General features: G+C 41.3%; 1 protein-coding gene across 5 annotated transcripts in view; it reads left to right on the top strand.

The window, feature by feature from the left end:
- Nucleotides 1-14510, top strand: part of LOC133376138 (RCC1 and BTB domain-containing protein 2) — a 64297-nt gene that overhangs the window by 13118 nt on the left and 36669 nt on the right. For all 5 annotated transcript variants that reach the window (XM_061607594.1, XM_061607595.1, XM_061607591.1 and 2 more), the window contains exons 4-5: nucleotides 818-984; nucleotides 1656-1814. In XM_061607594.1, the coding sequence (XP_061463578.1) occupies nucleotides 818-984; nucleotides 1656-1814 (326 nt within the window). The remainder of the gene's footprint in view (nucleotides 1-817; nucleotides 985-1655; nucleotides 1815-14510) is intronic.

Raw genomic sequence — 14510 nt, 5'->3', positions numbered from 1 at the left:
CATCTTTCTGCAATGGCTGTTGAAGCTTTGAGCAAAGTTTTCTGCTGACAGCTGCTGTGCTCCCCACATGAAGCAATTTTGGGAGAAGAGAATGGGAATGTGTGCAACTGGGTTGTGCAAAGCAAGGCAAAGTTGACAAGCTTTATATGGCTGTTACCTCCTATTCCACATGGAACTTGGAAGGAACAGAAGCAGAAGGAATTTCAGCAGGCCTGTACCTGTTGATTCAGTTCTACAAGTGTGGATGGTAGAGAGGATGTGAATCTGGATCAGTGCACTTGTAGAGATAAGTGTGATGGCTAATTAGCTGAAACCCTTTCCATATTTGGATATTTTTTAGAAATGGGAAGAGGCAATGCTAAACTGAAGAGATGTGCCTTTTCTATCTTTAGTCTGCATGCATCTCACTGCAGCAGAAAGTTGCAGTAGGGTGGAAAACTACACCTTAAATTGCATAGTAAGCATGTAGTATTTGGTTTTTTTCTGAAAATTGAGAGGGTGGTATAACTTTGCACGTTATCTTCAAGAGATTTAAATTGTTTCATTTGAATGTAATATAGGCTGGTAATATTTGGAATGCTAATAGAGCACAATCCCTCCCCTTCCCTTTTCTGTGTTTGACCCATTACTATTTTCAAAGAATAGAATGGAAGTTTGACCCTTAATTGTGATCTAAGTACATATAGTGGTTAAATGACAGTAGAGGAGAAAATAAAAGAAACTTCAACCATTTTTTCCCCTTTGGTTAGGAAAAAGATAGTTAGGCTGTAATGTACTTGGCTTTTAATTGCTATGTTCTTTCCTCCTTATATTGTAGAAGGAGAAGTATATACCTGGGGTCATAATGCTTATAGTCAGCTTGGAAATGGAACAACAAATCAGAGTTTAGTTCCTTGCCAAATCTCCACCAACTTGTTAAACAAAAAAGTGATTGAAGTTGCCTGTGGTTCACATCATTCTATGGTCTTAACATCTGATGGAGAGGTGAGAAAAGCTATCATAATCTTGTGCAAGTAGTTTTGGAATTTTATATCTAGTACAAGAAGGGGCAAGAACTCTGCATTAGATAAAGCTGGGGTGTAAGTTGTGTGCTGATAACCATCCAAAAGCTCGTTGGTAACTCCTTTTTGGGGTATATAACTACTGCAAAAAATATATAAATATCAAATTTTGCCTTTTTTCTTAGTTTCTGAGGTTAGACAAGGGAGATTATATGTTGTTTTTAAATGAGCTATTGTTAATATCTGTCCTGGTTTTCCAAGATATACATGGAAATATTACCTGAGATAAATACCAATACTGGTGCCCTAGTTGACTTTACAAACTGTGGCCAAAGTTATCTAGTATCAAGAAACAAAAACAAAAAAGGGGGGGAAGGAATAAACTCTTTTTGAAATTTAGCTTCCATTAGAGATTGCTTTTGGAATTATTTCCACAGTGATGTGGGTTTTCCAGAAAGTTTTGGATCAGATAGTTTTCAGCTGTCCTAAATCAACTGAGGTTTGTTTTAGCATTTGTATTTGACACAAGTGTAGTTCTAAGCATATTTACTTGGAAGTAAGCCCCACTGAATTCAACATACCTGACATTTCTCTCAAATATGGGATTATAATTGCATAATATAATTTCAGTCTGTCACTGGGTTTTCTTTACAGGTGTATACATGGGGTTACAATAATTCAGGGCAAGTTGGATCTGGCTCAACAGCCAATCAGCCAATTCCTCGGAGAGTTACTAGCTGTTTACAAAATAAGATAGCAATTAACATTGCTTGTGGCCAGATGTGCTCAGTGGCTGTGATAGAAAATGGAGAGGTAAGATTATTCTTCAGAATTACAAGGTCAGTTTTATATGATGCGTGGTCTAAGTTGTTGAACACTGCTGGCAATGTCTCCCACTTAAATACTAGAGTAGGCAACACCTCTGATTAAGGCAGACATTTAATTAGCAGAAGTCTGATTATTTACAGATTATTTTTCCATGGTGTCTGGTGAACAACTGTCTTCTTAACATTCAGGATATTGCTTCTTCCTATAATAAAGGTGGCATAACTTCTGATTTCACCAGGGTAGGCCCTCCCCAAGCTCTGATGGGCGCTATTTTTTGGGATAGAGGAGCTTTTGGCTCTAGCTTTTTTATCTTTTAAAAATCTTTTTCTGTGTTCCTCTTTTACCCACCATTTGAACTAAACTCTGTTATGCTGCAAGGTAGAGTGTTTCAGAAGGGGCGAAAAGAGGCCAGGGTGGCCCTTGGTGAAGATCACATTAGCTATTCATTCTCCCCACCCACCCCACCCCCATGCTGGGCAGGGCGAACATATCGTAGCAAGGCTGTGGCAGAGCTGCCTGGGTTCCAGTCTCAGAACTGGAGACGCCAAATTGGAGGTGCCCAAGAAAGAGGCAGTGCAATAGAGGTATTCTATATTGCGTCATCTCTTGGTGAAGTTATTAGTTGGGAGAGATTGTGTGGAAGTTTGGAATGTGATGTCTGTATGTGGACAATATGCAGCTCTATTTTTCATGTTCCTCAGATCAAAGATGGGCCTGACATTGAATCCAGACAACACCAAGTTGGTGATGGTTAAACTGGGAGATGGGATGCTTGTCTGTACTACGTAGAACATAAGAAGAGCCTGCTGGATCAGGCCAATTGCCCATCTAGTCCAGCATCTTGTTCTCACAATGGCCAACCAGATGCCTATGGGAAGCCCGCAATAAGGACCTGAGCACAAGAGCACTCTTCCCACCTGCAGTTTCCAGCAACTGGTATTTGGAAGCATACCTTCAACTGTGGAGGTAGAGCTTAGCCATCATAGCTAGTGGCCACTGATAGCCTTATCCTCCATGAATGTTTCTAATCCTCTTTTAAAGCCACCCAGGTTGGTAGCCATCGCTGCCCCTTGTGGGAGCTAATTCCATAGTCTCACTATGAGCTGTGTGAAGAAGTATTTTCTTTTGTGTCCTGAATCTTCTCACGTTCTGCTTCATTGAATACCCATAAGTTCTAGTGTTATGTGAGAGGGATGCATGTGATGCATAATTTTATACAAATATGTCATGTCACCTTTTACAAGGGATGGGGGATAAATTTGATTCAGTTTGCATTTAAAGCCGAATTTATCAAATGTGCACTTTCCAAAATAGTATGAGAACCAAAACACACACATCCTTCAAAATTCGCACTTTTCTGAATTTTCCGATACAGTTCCCTAACCAAGCAATTCCTAGAAGAATGCATACATTAGGGGGAAGTGTGCACAAAATGAATATATTGGTGAAAATAACATACAAAAATGCATTGTATTAGGATAAATTGCTTGCAAAAATGTGTATATTAGTCAAAACTGCATGCAAAAATGTATTAGGAGAAATCCATGCTAAAATGCTTAAGAATTTTCATGAGGATTTTTAAAAAATCGCAAATTGGTGTAGAAATGTGGAGAACCAAATTTGAGATTAGGGAAATGAGAACCTGAGACAACCAAAATTGACAGATCCTTCCATCCCTACCTCTTGCTTTCCTTTTCTCTAAACTAAAATCCCCAAATGCTGCAACCTTTCGTTAGGGGGGAGTGGCTCCAGCTGCGTGATCATTCTGGTTGCCTTTTTCTGAACCTTTTCCAACACTACAGTATCCTTGAGGTGAGGCAACAAGAACTGTACACAGTATTTCAAATGGGGTTACACCATAGAATTGTATAATGGCATTATGATATCTGCAGTTTTAGTTTCAATACCTTTCCTAATGATCCCTAGCATGGAATTTGCCTTTTTAGAACTGCTACACACTGGGTCGGCATCTTCATCAAGCGGTCTACTGCAACCCCAAGGTGTCATTCCTAGTGAGTCACTGCCAGTTCAGATCCCATGAACATACATGTGAAATTAAGATTTGCTTTCCTAACATTCATCACTTCACATTTGTTTAGACTGAATTGCATTTGCCATTTTACCGCCCATTCACTCAGTTTTGGAGCTCTTCACAATCCCTTTTTGTTTTAACAAGCCTGAATGATTTAGTATCAGCAAATTTGGCCACTTCACTGCTCACTCCTAACTCTAGATCATTTATGAACAAGTTCAAAAGCACAGGTCCCAATACCAATCCTTGGGGGGACTCTACTTTCTGCATCCCTCCATTGGTAGAACTGTCTATTTATTCCTCCTCACTGCTTCCTGTTACTTAACTAGTTCCTGATCCACAAGAGGAGCTCTCCTCTTATTCCATGACTGCTAATATTAGGAGTCTTTGGTGAGGTACCTTGTTGAAAGCTTTTTGAAAGTCCAAGTACATTACATGTCAACTGGATTGCCTCTGTCTGCTTGTTGACACTCTCAGAGAACTCTTAATAGGTTAGTGAGGCAGGATTAACCTTTGCAGAAGCCATGCTGTTTCTGCTTCAGTAAGGCTTGTTCTGCCATATGTTTGATTATTTTATCTTTAACAATACTTACTACCAATTTTCCCAGGACAGATGTTATGCTAACCAGCCTGTAATTTCCAGGATCCCCCCCCCGATCCCTTTTTAAAGATTGGTATTACATTGGCCCTTCAAATAAGACAGTGCTAGAACTAGCTAGGAAACAGAAAGCAAACAGTAGGAACAAATGGGCAGTTCTCCCAGTGGAGGAATATAAAAAGTAGAGCCCCCCAAGAATCAGTATTGGAACTTGTGCTTTTTCACTTGTTCAAAAAGAATCTAGAATTAGGGGCAATCAATGAGGTTGCCAAGTTTGCTGATGATACTAAATTGTTCAGGGTTGTTAAAACAAAAAGAGATCATGAAGAGCTCCAAAAGGACCTCTTCAAACTAAAGTGATGCATACTGGAGCAAAAAACCTTAATTTCATGTAGATACGCACATGGGGTCTGAACTGGCGGTGACTGACCAGGAATAAGACCTATGGGTCATAGTGGATAACTCATACGGATAACACCCGTATATGGTGGCTGTGAAAAAGGCAAATTCCATGCTAGCGATAATTAGGAAAGGTATTGAAAATAAAACAGCCGATATCATAATGCCGTTGTATAAATCTATGGTGCGGCCGCATTTGGAATACTGTGTACAGTTCTGGTCGCCTCATCTCAAAAAGGATATTATAGAGTTGGAAAAGGTTCAGAAGAGGGCAACCAGAATGATCAAGGGGATGGAGCGACTCCCTTACGAGGAAAGGTTGCAGCATTTGGGGCTTTTTAGTTTAGAGAAAAGGCGGGTCAGAGGAGACATGATAGAATTATGCATGTGCATAGAGACATTTTTTTCCTCCCTTATAACAGTAGAGCTCATGGACATCCAAAGAAGCGCGATGCTGACAGATTCAGCACAGTCAAAAGAAAACATTTCTTCACACAGTGCATAGTTTACCTGTGGAATTCACTCCCACAAGAGGCAGTGCTGCTCATCAACATGGATAGCTTTAAATGAGGATTAGACAAATTCATGGAGAATATCAATGGCTACTAGCCATGATGGCTATACTCTGCCTCCATAGTGGGAGATGGTGCTTCCGAATACCAGTTGCTGGAAACTGCAGGAGGGGAGAGTGCTGTTGTAGTCAGGTCCTAGAATCACAGAACAGTAGAATGGGAAGGAGCCTGCAAGGCTATTGAGACCAGCCCCCCTGCTCAGTACTGAAATCCAACTTAAAACAAGTGGCTGTCCAGCTGCCTCTTGAATGCCTCCAATGTTGGAGAGCCCACCACCTCCCTAGGTCATTGGTTCCATTGTCGTGCTGCTCTAACAGTTAGAAAAAATTTCCTGATGTTCAGCCAAAATCTGGCTTCCTGTAACTTGAGCCCTTTATTCTATGTCCTGCACTCTGGGATGATCAAGAAGAGATTCTGGCCCTCCTCTGTGTGACAACTTTTCAAGTACTTGAAGAGTGCTATCATATCTCCCCTCAGTCTTCTTTTCAAGGCTAGGCATGCCTGATTCTTTCAGTCTCTCCTTATAGGGCTTTGTTTCCAGTTCCAGAGATATACTATGTCTATAGCATTCCCACAGTTTACCAGGGAGGTTACCTGATAAAAAATGATATTCATCTGGCAGGATTGGTCCTTGATAATCCATGTTGGCTCCTAGTAATCACTGCATTGTTTTCAAGGTGCTTACAGACTGACTGCTTTATAATCTGCTCCAGAATTTTTCCAGAGATTGATGTCCAGCTGATTGGCATGCAGTTCCCAGGTTCCTCCTTTTTGCCCTTTTTGAAGATAGGGACAACATTAGCCCTCCTCCAGTCATCTGGCACTTTACTGATCCTCATTAATTTTGCAAAGATAATAGGCAGTGGTTCTGAGAGTTTTTAGCCAGTTCCTTCAATACTCTAGGATGTAGGATCGGGCCCTGGAGATTTGAACTCTTTCAAAGTGATTAGGCATTCCTTGACCATTCGTCTATCAGTCTCAAGCTACAATCCTGCCCCTTTAATTTCATGTTTGCCAGGAGGATCATAGGCCCTTTTGGGGGAGAAGACTGAGCCAACGTAGGAAATGAGCACTTCTGTCTTTTCTTTGTCATCTGTTACCATTTTGCCATCCTCGTTGAATAGCGAAACTATTGTTTCTTTTCTCTGTTTTTCACTACGGATGTGTCTATTTGTTGCTTTTAGCATTCCTCACTAAACACCCTCAGCTCGTTCTCTGCTTTAGCCTTCCTGATGTTTTCCCTGCAATTCCATGCTACCTGTCTGTACTCTTCCTTTGTGGCTTGGCCTTCCTTTCACTTCCTATATTATTATTATTATTATTATTATTATTATTATTATTATTGTCTTTATTTATCCCCCGCCATTTTTCCAAAACTGGAACTCATGGCGGCTTCCAGATAAAAAATACATATAATTAAAAACATACAAAGTCTACATTAAAATAAAATTAAACTATTTCCAATATTAAAACCATACACACATATAGCTAAAAGAGTTCAGACTAGTTTAAAAATGATACAATAGACATGAGCAATGCAGCACCCTTCACGCCCTATCCTTAGCCTTCAATTCCAAAGGCTTGTTGGAATAGGAAGGTCTTTGCTTGTCGGCGGAAGGACTGCAAAGAGGGGGTCATTCTTACCTCCCTAGGAAGGGAATTCCAAAGCCTGGGGGCAGCCACCGAGAAGGCCCTCTCACGCCTCCCCACTAGTCGTACTTGTGAAGATGTGGGTATTGACCTTTTTGTTTTCAGGTCATCTCTAAGCTTTTTGTAAAGCTACACTGGGCTCTTCTGCTATCTTCCCTCTTTTTTCCTTGTTGGAATTGCTTGCCATTGTGCCTTTAGAATCTCCTTTTTTAGAAACTCCCACCCTTCTTGGACTCCTTTTCTCATTAGGGTCGCTTGCCATGGAACATTACTTATAATTGTTTTGAGTTCATTAAAATGGTCTTTCCTGAAGTCCAGGTTACGTGTATGGTTACTCTCAGCTTTTGCTTCCTTTAAAAGCAAAAACTCAAGTATTTTATTTATTTATTTATTTATTTATTTATTTATTAGATTTTTATACCGCCTGACTAGCATAGCTCTCTGGGCGGTGTACAACAAAAAAATACAAATACATCTCATAAAATCCCATATTAAATACAACAAAAACATGTAAAAAGAAAAAGAATCTAAAATCAATTACACAAATTTTAAAATTTAAATTTAAATTAAAACGCCATAGAAAAGAGGCAAGTCTTAAGCTGGCGCCGAAAAGACAGCAGTCTAACACGGTCACTTTCCCCAGAGTTCTTGTAACTGCCACTTCATCCACCAAGTCATATCTATTGGTTAGAATAAAGTCAAGGGTAGCTGATCCTCTAGTTCCTTCCTCCACTTTCTGTAGCAAGAAGCTATCTCCGACACAAGTCAGGAATTTCTTGGAGGGGCCGTGTTTGGTAGAATTTGTCTTCCAACAGATATTGGGGTAATTGAAGTTCCATTACTACTACATCATGCCTCCATGATGTTGGAAGTGGGGCAAGAGCAACTCCTGTTTATTCCAGAAGGAGGATAGAATTAGGCTCCTCCAGCTGGCTAGGCTTGCTGCCTTTACTTGTGCTCTTCTCTACCTAACTTACTTCCATTGTAAACCGATATGCTGAGGGAAGCTGACCTGCCTCTCCTTCCTTTGCCTTCTTTTTCGACTGTCCGAGAAGAGAGGAGACGTGTTTGTCTTTGCTCCCTCTCCTGAGCCATGAGGGCAATACCCAAGTCTGGGCATTGTGCCTCCAACTTAGTTAGGTTAGAACTAGGTATCCCTTTCCTATCTACTATGTATTTCTATGAATAAAGTTGGTTTTCCTTATTTTACTAAGTGTTAAGTCTCAGAGATCTAAATGCAGGGTAAAAGCCTGCTACTTAAGTAAATACACACTGGCACACGCACAGCTCAGACTGCTGAGTCTCTCTGCATATACATATTTCCATAACAAAGGGTTATGTGTGCCAGTAAGCTAAATTGAATTGCGAGTTGTGCCAGTAAGCTAAAAGCTGAGTACTGTGTGTGATTTACAAAGAGATCAAAAGGAGACTAGGTTAGAGGAAGAAAAGCAGAACAAATGATAGGAAACCATGGCTAAAGAATCAACACTTAAGACAAGCATCCCAAGGCTGGACAAGGACAATTATGCTTTTGGAAGGGGAGAATCTGCATGGAGTTCTGACTGATCCTGAACCTTCAGCAGTGTATGAAGCAGTCACTGCATCCTGGAAGCGTAAGCATACCAAAGTGAAGTCTCTTCTTATTTCTGCTTTATAGTTTGTTGTTGTTGCATAGGCTGTAGAAATGCTAAAAAAGTATGGGAGAAGCTTGAAAATGTATATCACAGAAAATCTAAAAATCGTGATGTTTCTCTATAAGTCGCGGTACACACTGAAAAAATCTGACAGAGGATCTGAATCAACATCTGGAGAGATTTACAAGTCTGCTCTGAGAATTAGAAGCCTGTGGGAGATCTTTGGACAAAGATTTACAAAAAGTTATTTTACTGGCCTCCAAAAAGTGAACATCATTGTGTCATGGCTTGCATACTAGAACAGACAGATCTGAATTTGGATCAGATTATGTCATATCTGAAAGATCAGGACTATAAAGAGAGACAGGAACAACCTGTCTGAAAAAGCAAATTTTATTGTGGGCAGAAATAGCAACCAAAGCCAGGATAGAAAGATGAGTCATGTCCTGAAGCCACAGCAGGGCTTTGTTACAGACAAATAAAGGAAGAATTGCTTCAAATGCAAATCTCCTAATCTCCTTCAAAGAGATTGTCCTAGAAGGGAGACAGGAGAAAGAGTTGATTTTAAACAGAAGCAAGCTGAAAGAAAATGAAATAGCCAAACTAAAATTAAGCATTCCTGTTTCTGTGTATCTGATGGAAAGAATGATGATTATAAAACCAGACTTTTAATCGACCCTGGTTGTACCGCACATTTAATAAATAATAAAAAATTGTTTAAGAACTTTAGCCCCCATGCACAGAATGTAATTACAGCATCAGGAGATATTTTCTGTTCGCAAGGAATAGGCACGGAGCTGCTTTGCAAAATGCCAGAGGGCGCCAGAGAGCGTGAACTGAAAAATTGCCTATTTATTCCAGCATTTAAAAATAATTCAATACGTGCCACTAAAATAATGGAGCTTGGAGGTGAACTTTTTTTGTGACAAAATTTGCCAGGTTTTAGACCAAGGAGAAGTGTGTTGTACTGCAAAATTGAAAAATGGACTTTTGCATTTGGAATATTTTGAATCTATGTATACAAATACAGCCAAAGAAACCTGTGATTCTGGATGTTTACGTGTTTGGCATCGAAGAATGGGACATGCTAGCTTAGCCAGAATCAGTACTCTAGAGAAGGCAAATTTGGCTAGAGGCATTAAAATTGGACCATGTAAATCCACAGAAAAATGTGAATGTTCTACAAAGACAAAAAGTGTGAAACCAAAATTTCCTAAGAAAAGTGAAAGGAAAACTACAAGACCTCTAGAATTAATTCATACAGACCTTTGTGGACCCATGAAAATGCCATCACAGGGTGGAAATTTATACATGCTTACCTTCATAGATGATTATTCAAGGTATACTACAATGTACCTGATGAGAGAGAAAAGTCAAGTTCAAAAATTGAAGCACTATATCAGAATTGTGTCCAACAAATTTGGCAGAAAGCCACAAATTATAAAATCTGACAATGGAGGAGAATTTGTGTCCGGGGCTATGCAAGACTTTCTACATGAGGAAGGTATAGAGCACCAGACTTCTGTTGTTTGACCTCCAGAACAAAATGCGGTCGCGGAATGCATGAACTGGACTCTTGGACGGATGATTTGTTCCTTGCTGGAAGCCACAGAAGTACCGGGGGGAAGCAATAGTTACTGCCACTTATCTGCAGAACTGACTTCTGGCAGCTGCAACCAACAAAACACCTTTGCAGCTATGGCATGTTCGCACACCAAGTGTGTCTCACCTTCGTGTATTTGACTGCAAGGCCTTTGTACACACCCAAAACAAAAGAGGTCAAAATGTGCCAAGGAATTCTTGGGTATTCTTCAGCACAGAAGGGATACTGAGTCATAGATCCCAAAACTGGCGAAGTTGGAGTATACAGAGCTGTCCACTTTGATGAAGGAAAGTGTGCACACCAACCAGATGACAGTGAAATGGAAGAAGAAAATGAGCTATTCTTCCACAACAGAAGGTATAACGTTAGGTATAACCATAATACACCAGCAGAGGAAGGCGAGAAGTCAGAGCCAGAAGAGACATCAGAGCCAGAAGGGGCAGCCAAAGCGGCAGCACCCACATGCTCTGGATGCACCAACAAAGGTGTACCACCAGAAATACTTGCTTATCTCGTGATATATAAACTTCCAGAGCCAGAGAACTGGAAAGAGATTGAAGCCTTACCCAAAACTGAAGCTGAGAGGTGGAGGCAGGCAGCCAAGGAAGAGCTGGAAGAATAAAACACAAGAATAAAACTTGGACACTGACCAAGCTTCCTCAAGGAGGAAAAGCTGTAGGCTGCAAGTAGATATTCAAGAAAAGCCAGATGCTGAAGGAAACGTTGAGAGATCAAAACAAGCCATTGGGAAACCTCTATATATCAGCGCTGTTACCAGGCCAGATGTGGCGGCAGTGGTGGAATACCTGTGCAAAAAAACCAGATTGCCAGTCAGGAAGGACTGGGAAGCAATCAAGAGAGTGGCAAGATATCTGAAGGGGACTGCAACCATGAAACTGAAGTTAGCGGCTACCGGAGATCCCAAACTAATGGGATATGCAGATGCTGATTGGACTGAACACTACAGATTGAAAATCCACCAGTTAAACACCTTCTACTATGGAGATTCAGTGATCAGCTGGGCAAGTAAGAAACAAGCGACTATAGCACTCTTTTCCATAGAAGCAGAGTATGTGTCCGCTTCTAAAGCAAGCGGACAGCTGACATGGCTACTTGAACTGTTCAAAGATTTAGGTATCTCTATTCCTGGGCCTGTTGTGATGCATGAAGACAACCAAGGATGAATCAGACTCATGGAGTCAGAAGGGGTGAGTTCACGAACCAAGCACATAGACATGAAGCACCATTTCATTAGAGATAGCTACTGCAGAGGACTATTCAAGATGGAGTATGGTCCAACGGAACACATGACTGCAGACACTCTGACAAAGGCATTGGGCAACGTCAGATACTGCAAGCTGCGAGACAAAATGAACCTCATGGGCTGAACCAAACACCCGTTGAGAAGGGGTGTTGGAAGTAGGGCAAGAGCAACTCCTGTTTGGCTTCTTTTTGTGTGTGTTCCAGAAGGAAGATAGAGTAAAGGTCCTCCAGCTGGCTAGGTTTGCCTACCTTTACCTGTGCTCTTCTCTGCCTGACTTCCTTCCTTGGTAAACTGATATGCTCAGGGAAGCTGACCAGACTCTCCTTCCTTTGCCTTCTTTTTCGACTGTCTGAGAAGAGAGGAGACATCTTTGCGTTAGCTGTCTCTCCTGAGCCATGAGGGCAATACCCAAGTCTGGGCATTGTGCCTCCAACTTAGTTAGAACTAGGTATGCCTTTCCTATCTACTATGTATTTCTATAAATAAAGTTGGTTTTCCTTATTTTACTAAGTGTTAAGTCTCAGAGATCTAAATGCAGGGTAAAAGCCTGCTATTGAAATAAATACACACTGGCACACACGCAGCTCAGACCGCTGAGTCTCTCTGCATATATATATTTCCATAACTCTTGAAACATTGGCAATTTGCTTTTCAAAAGTTTCATCCTTCTCCTTTATTGGGTGGTTGGTAGTAGACTCCAACCATCATTTTCTTTTTATTCCTTGCCCCATTAATTTTAATCCAGATACTCTTGATGGGGTTACCAAGCTCATCCTCCTGTATTTCTGCGCAGGGATATACATTTTTAACATATAGTGCGACTCCGCCTCTCTTTCTATTCCTTATGTTCTTTTTGAATATCCTTCAATTGCTGTATTACAGTCGTGGGAGTCATCCCATCAAATTTCAGTTATACCTTTCATATTTACCTTCCTGTATTAAGAGATCAGTTGGACAGTGAAAAAAGCTGATAAGAGAAAAATCAACACATTTGAAATGTGGTGTTGGAGAAGAGCTTTGCAGATACCATGGACTGCAAAAAAGACAAATAATTGGGTGTTAGAACAAATTAAAACAACTGTCACTAGAAGCTAAAATGATGACACTGAGGTTATCATACTTTGGACACATAATGAGAAGACATGATTCATTAGAAAAGATAATGCTTGGAAAAACAGAAGGAAGTAGAAAAAGAGGAAGGCCAAACAAGAGATGGATTGATTCCATAAAGGAAGCCACAGACCTGAACTTACAAGATCTGAACAGAGTGGTTCATGACAGATTCTCTTGGAGGTCGCTGATTCATAGGGTCGCCATAAGTCGTAGTTGACTTGGAGGCACATAACAACAAACATTAAGAGATCAGGTTCGTCCTGTTTGTTTCCCATACTCTGGGCATTTGTATACAGACATGGAATACAATGTGATTTATGGTCTGGCTTCCTCCCTACATTTTTATGAAGATTATTACTGGGCCCCATTAGAGCTGTTCTCTCAATTCCTGTTACTGTGCATAAGCCTTCGTCAGTTGTTATCTCCAAATTTATGTCTCCCTTCCCCTTAGGATTCAGTTCAAAACCATCCTGATAAAGTTGTCCATGCTGTGGCCAAACACGTTCTTCCCAGTCCTTGCGAGGTGCAACCCATCACTTGCCAGCAATCCATCTTCCAGGAAGCGTAGCCTGTGGTCCCAGAATCTAAATCTCTCACGTCAGCATGACCTTCATAGCCAGCCATACACCCAGAGTGTTTTTCTTTCCCTTTCTACTCCTCTTCTAAGTACTAGAAGGATGGATGAGAAACCTATATGGGCCCCGAAGTCCTTGAGTTTTCTTCCCAGAGCTTTAAAGTCTGGCCTGATGTCTTCATAGCGCTGCTCAGCAGTATCATTTGTTCCCACATGGTTTAGAACAAAGGGATACATGTCAGTGGGCTTTATGAGTGATTGCAACCCTTCCATTACATCTCTAATCCTTCCTCCAGTGAGACAGCATACCTGACGAGTCCATGGGTCTTCTCAGCATAGGTTTCAATCCCATGCAGTGGGGAATCTCCCACTACTATTCTTCTTCTTCTTGTCGTGGGGTGTGCTTTAATTGCTTCTGTTTGACTGAGCTTAAGCCTCTCATTTGCTGTGGCGTGGGGTCTCCTGTAATTCTTCCTCTGTTGGCTGTCCTCGAGTCTCATCCTAAAGTACCTGAAAATGGTTCCATAATTCCATTGTGCAGTGTGTCTTCTAGAACTTCTGCTCCTGTCACCCTTTTCCACAGTTTTTCCTCCACTGTGTTGTTCCTCTCCTCAATACCTTCTGCTTCAACATGCTGTTGTTCCAGCGTCCTGTCTAAGAACTCTTCATTTTCTCTTACACTCTTGAGCATGGCCACCCACTGCTCCAGGCCCCTTACTTTTTCTTCCAACGGCGTCACCAGATTGCACTTGTTGCACATGTACGCCATGTAATTCTCAGGCAAGAAAGCAAACATTGCACACACCTTGCAGGTCACCACAACTGGAGTGTCCTTTCTGCCTACAGTCTCTATTACCTTTTGTTTCCTCTCCCCACTTGTTTTGCAACGATCTGTGCTTTCTTCTGTCCTCCTTGAAGGTTAAAGGAGAGTCCCACTAGTATGTGCTGCACTCCTCAAGAATTTTTTTCATGGGACCTATCCCACTAAACCTCACTGCCAAACTCCCGTTAGCTCTCCCTGTTCGCTTGCTCTCTGAGAGCTGGCTCACTTGTATATCCACTTGACCAGCTGACACAGCTCGCTGTGCTCAGTTAGGAGTCAGGAAACAGAACTAAACTCCCAACACACAGAGATATGTCTAGTTGCATTCAAGATCCTGCTTGTGGGTTTCCCATGGACAATTGGTCAGCCACTGTGAGAACAGGATGCTGGGTTAGATGGGCCATTGGCCTGATCTAGCA

Source organism: Rhineura floridana, chromosome 2, assembly GCF_030035675.1.
Source record: "Rhineura floridana isolate rRhiFlo1 chromosome 2, rRhiFlo1.hap2, whole genome shotgun sequence".
Taxonomy (NCBI): Eukaryota; Metazoa; Chordata; class Lepidosauria; order Squamata; family Rhineuridae; genus Rhineura; species Rhineura floridana.
The sequence above is the reverse complement of the archived record's forward strand: the minus strand, read 5'-3'. Positions and strand labels throughout refer to the sequence as shown.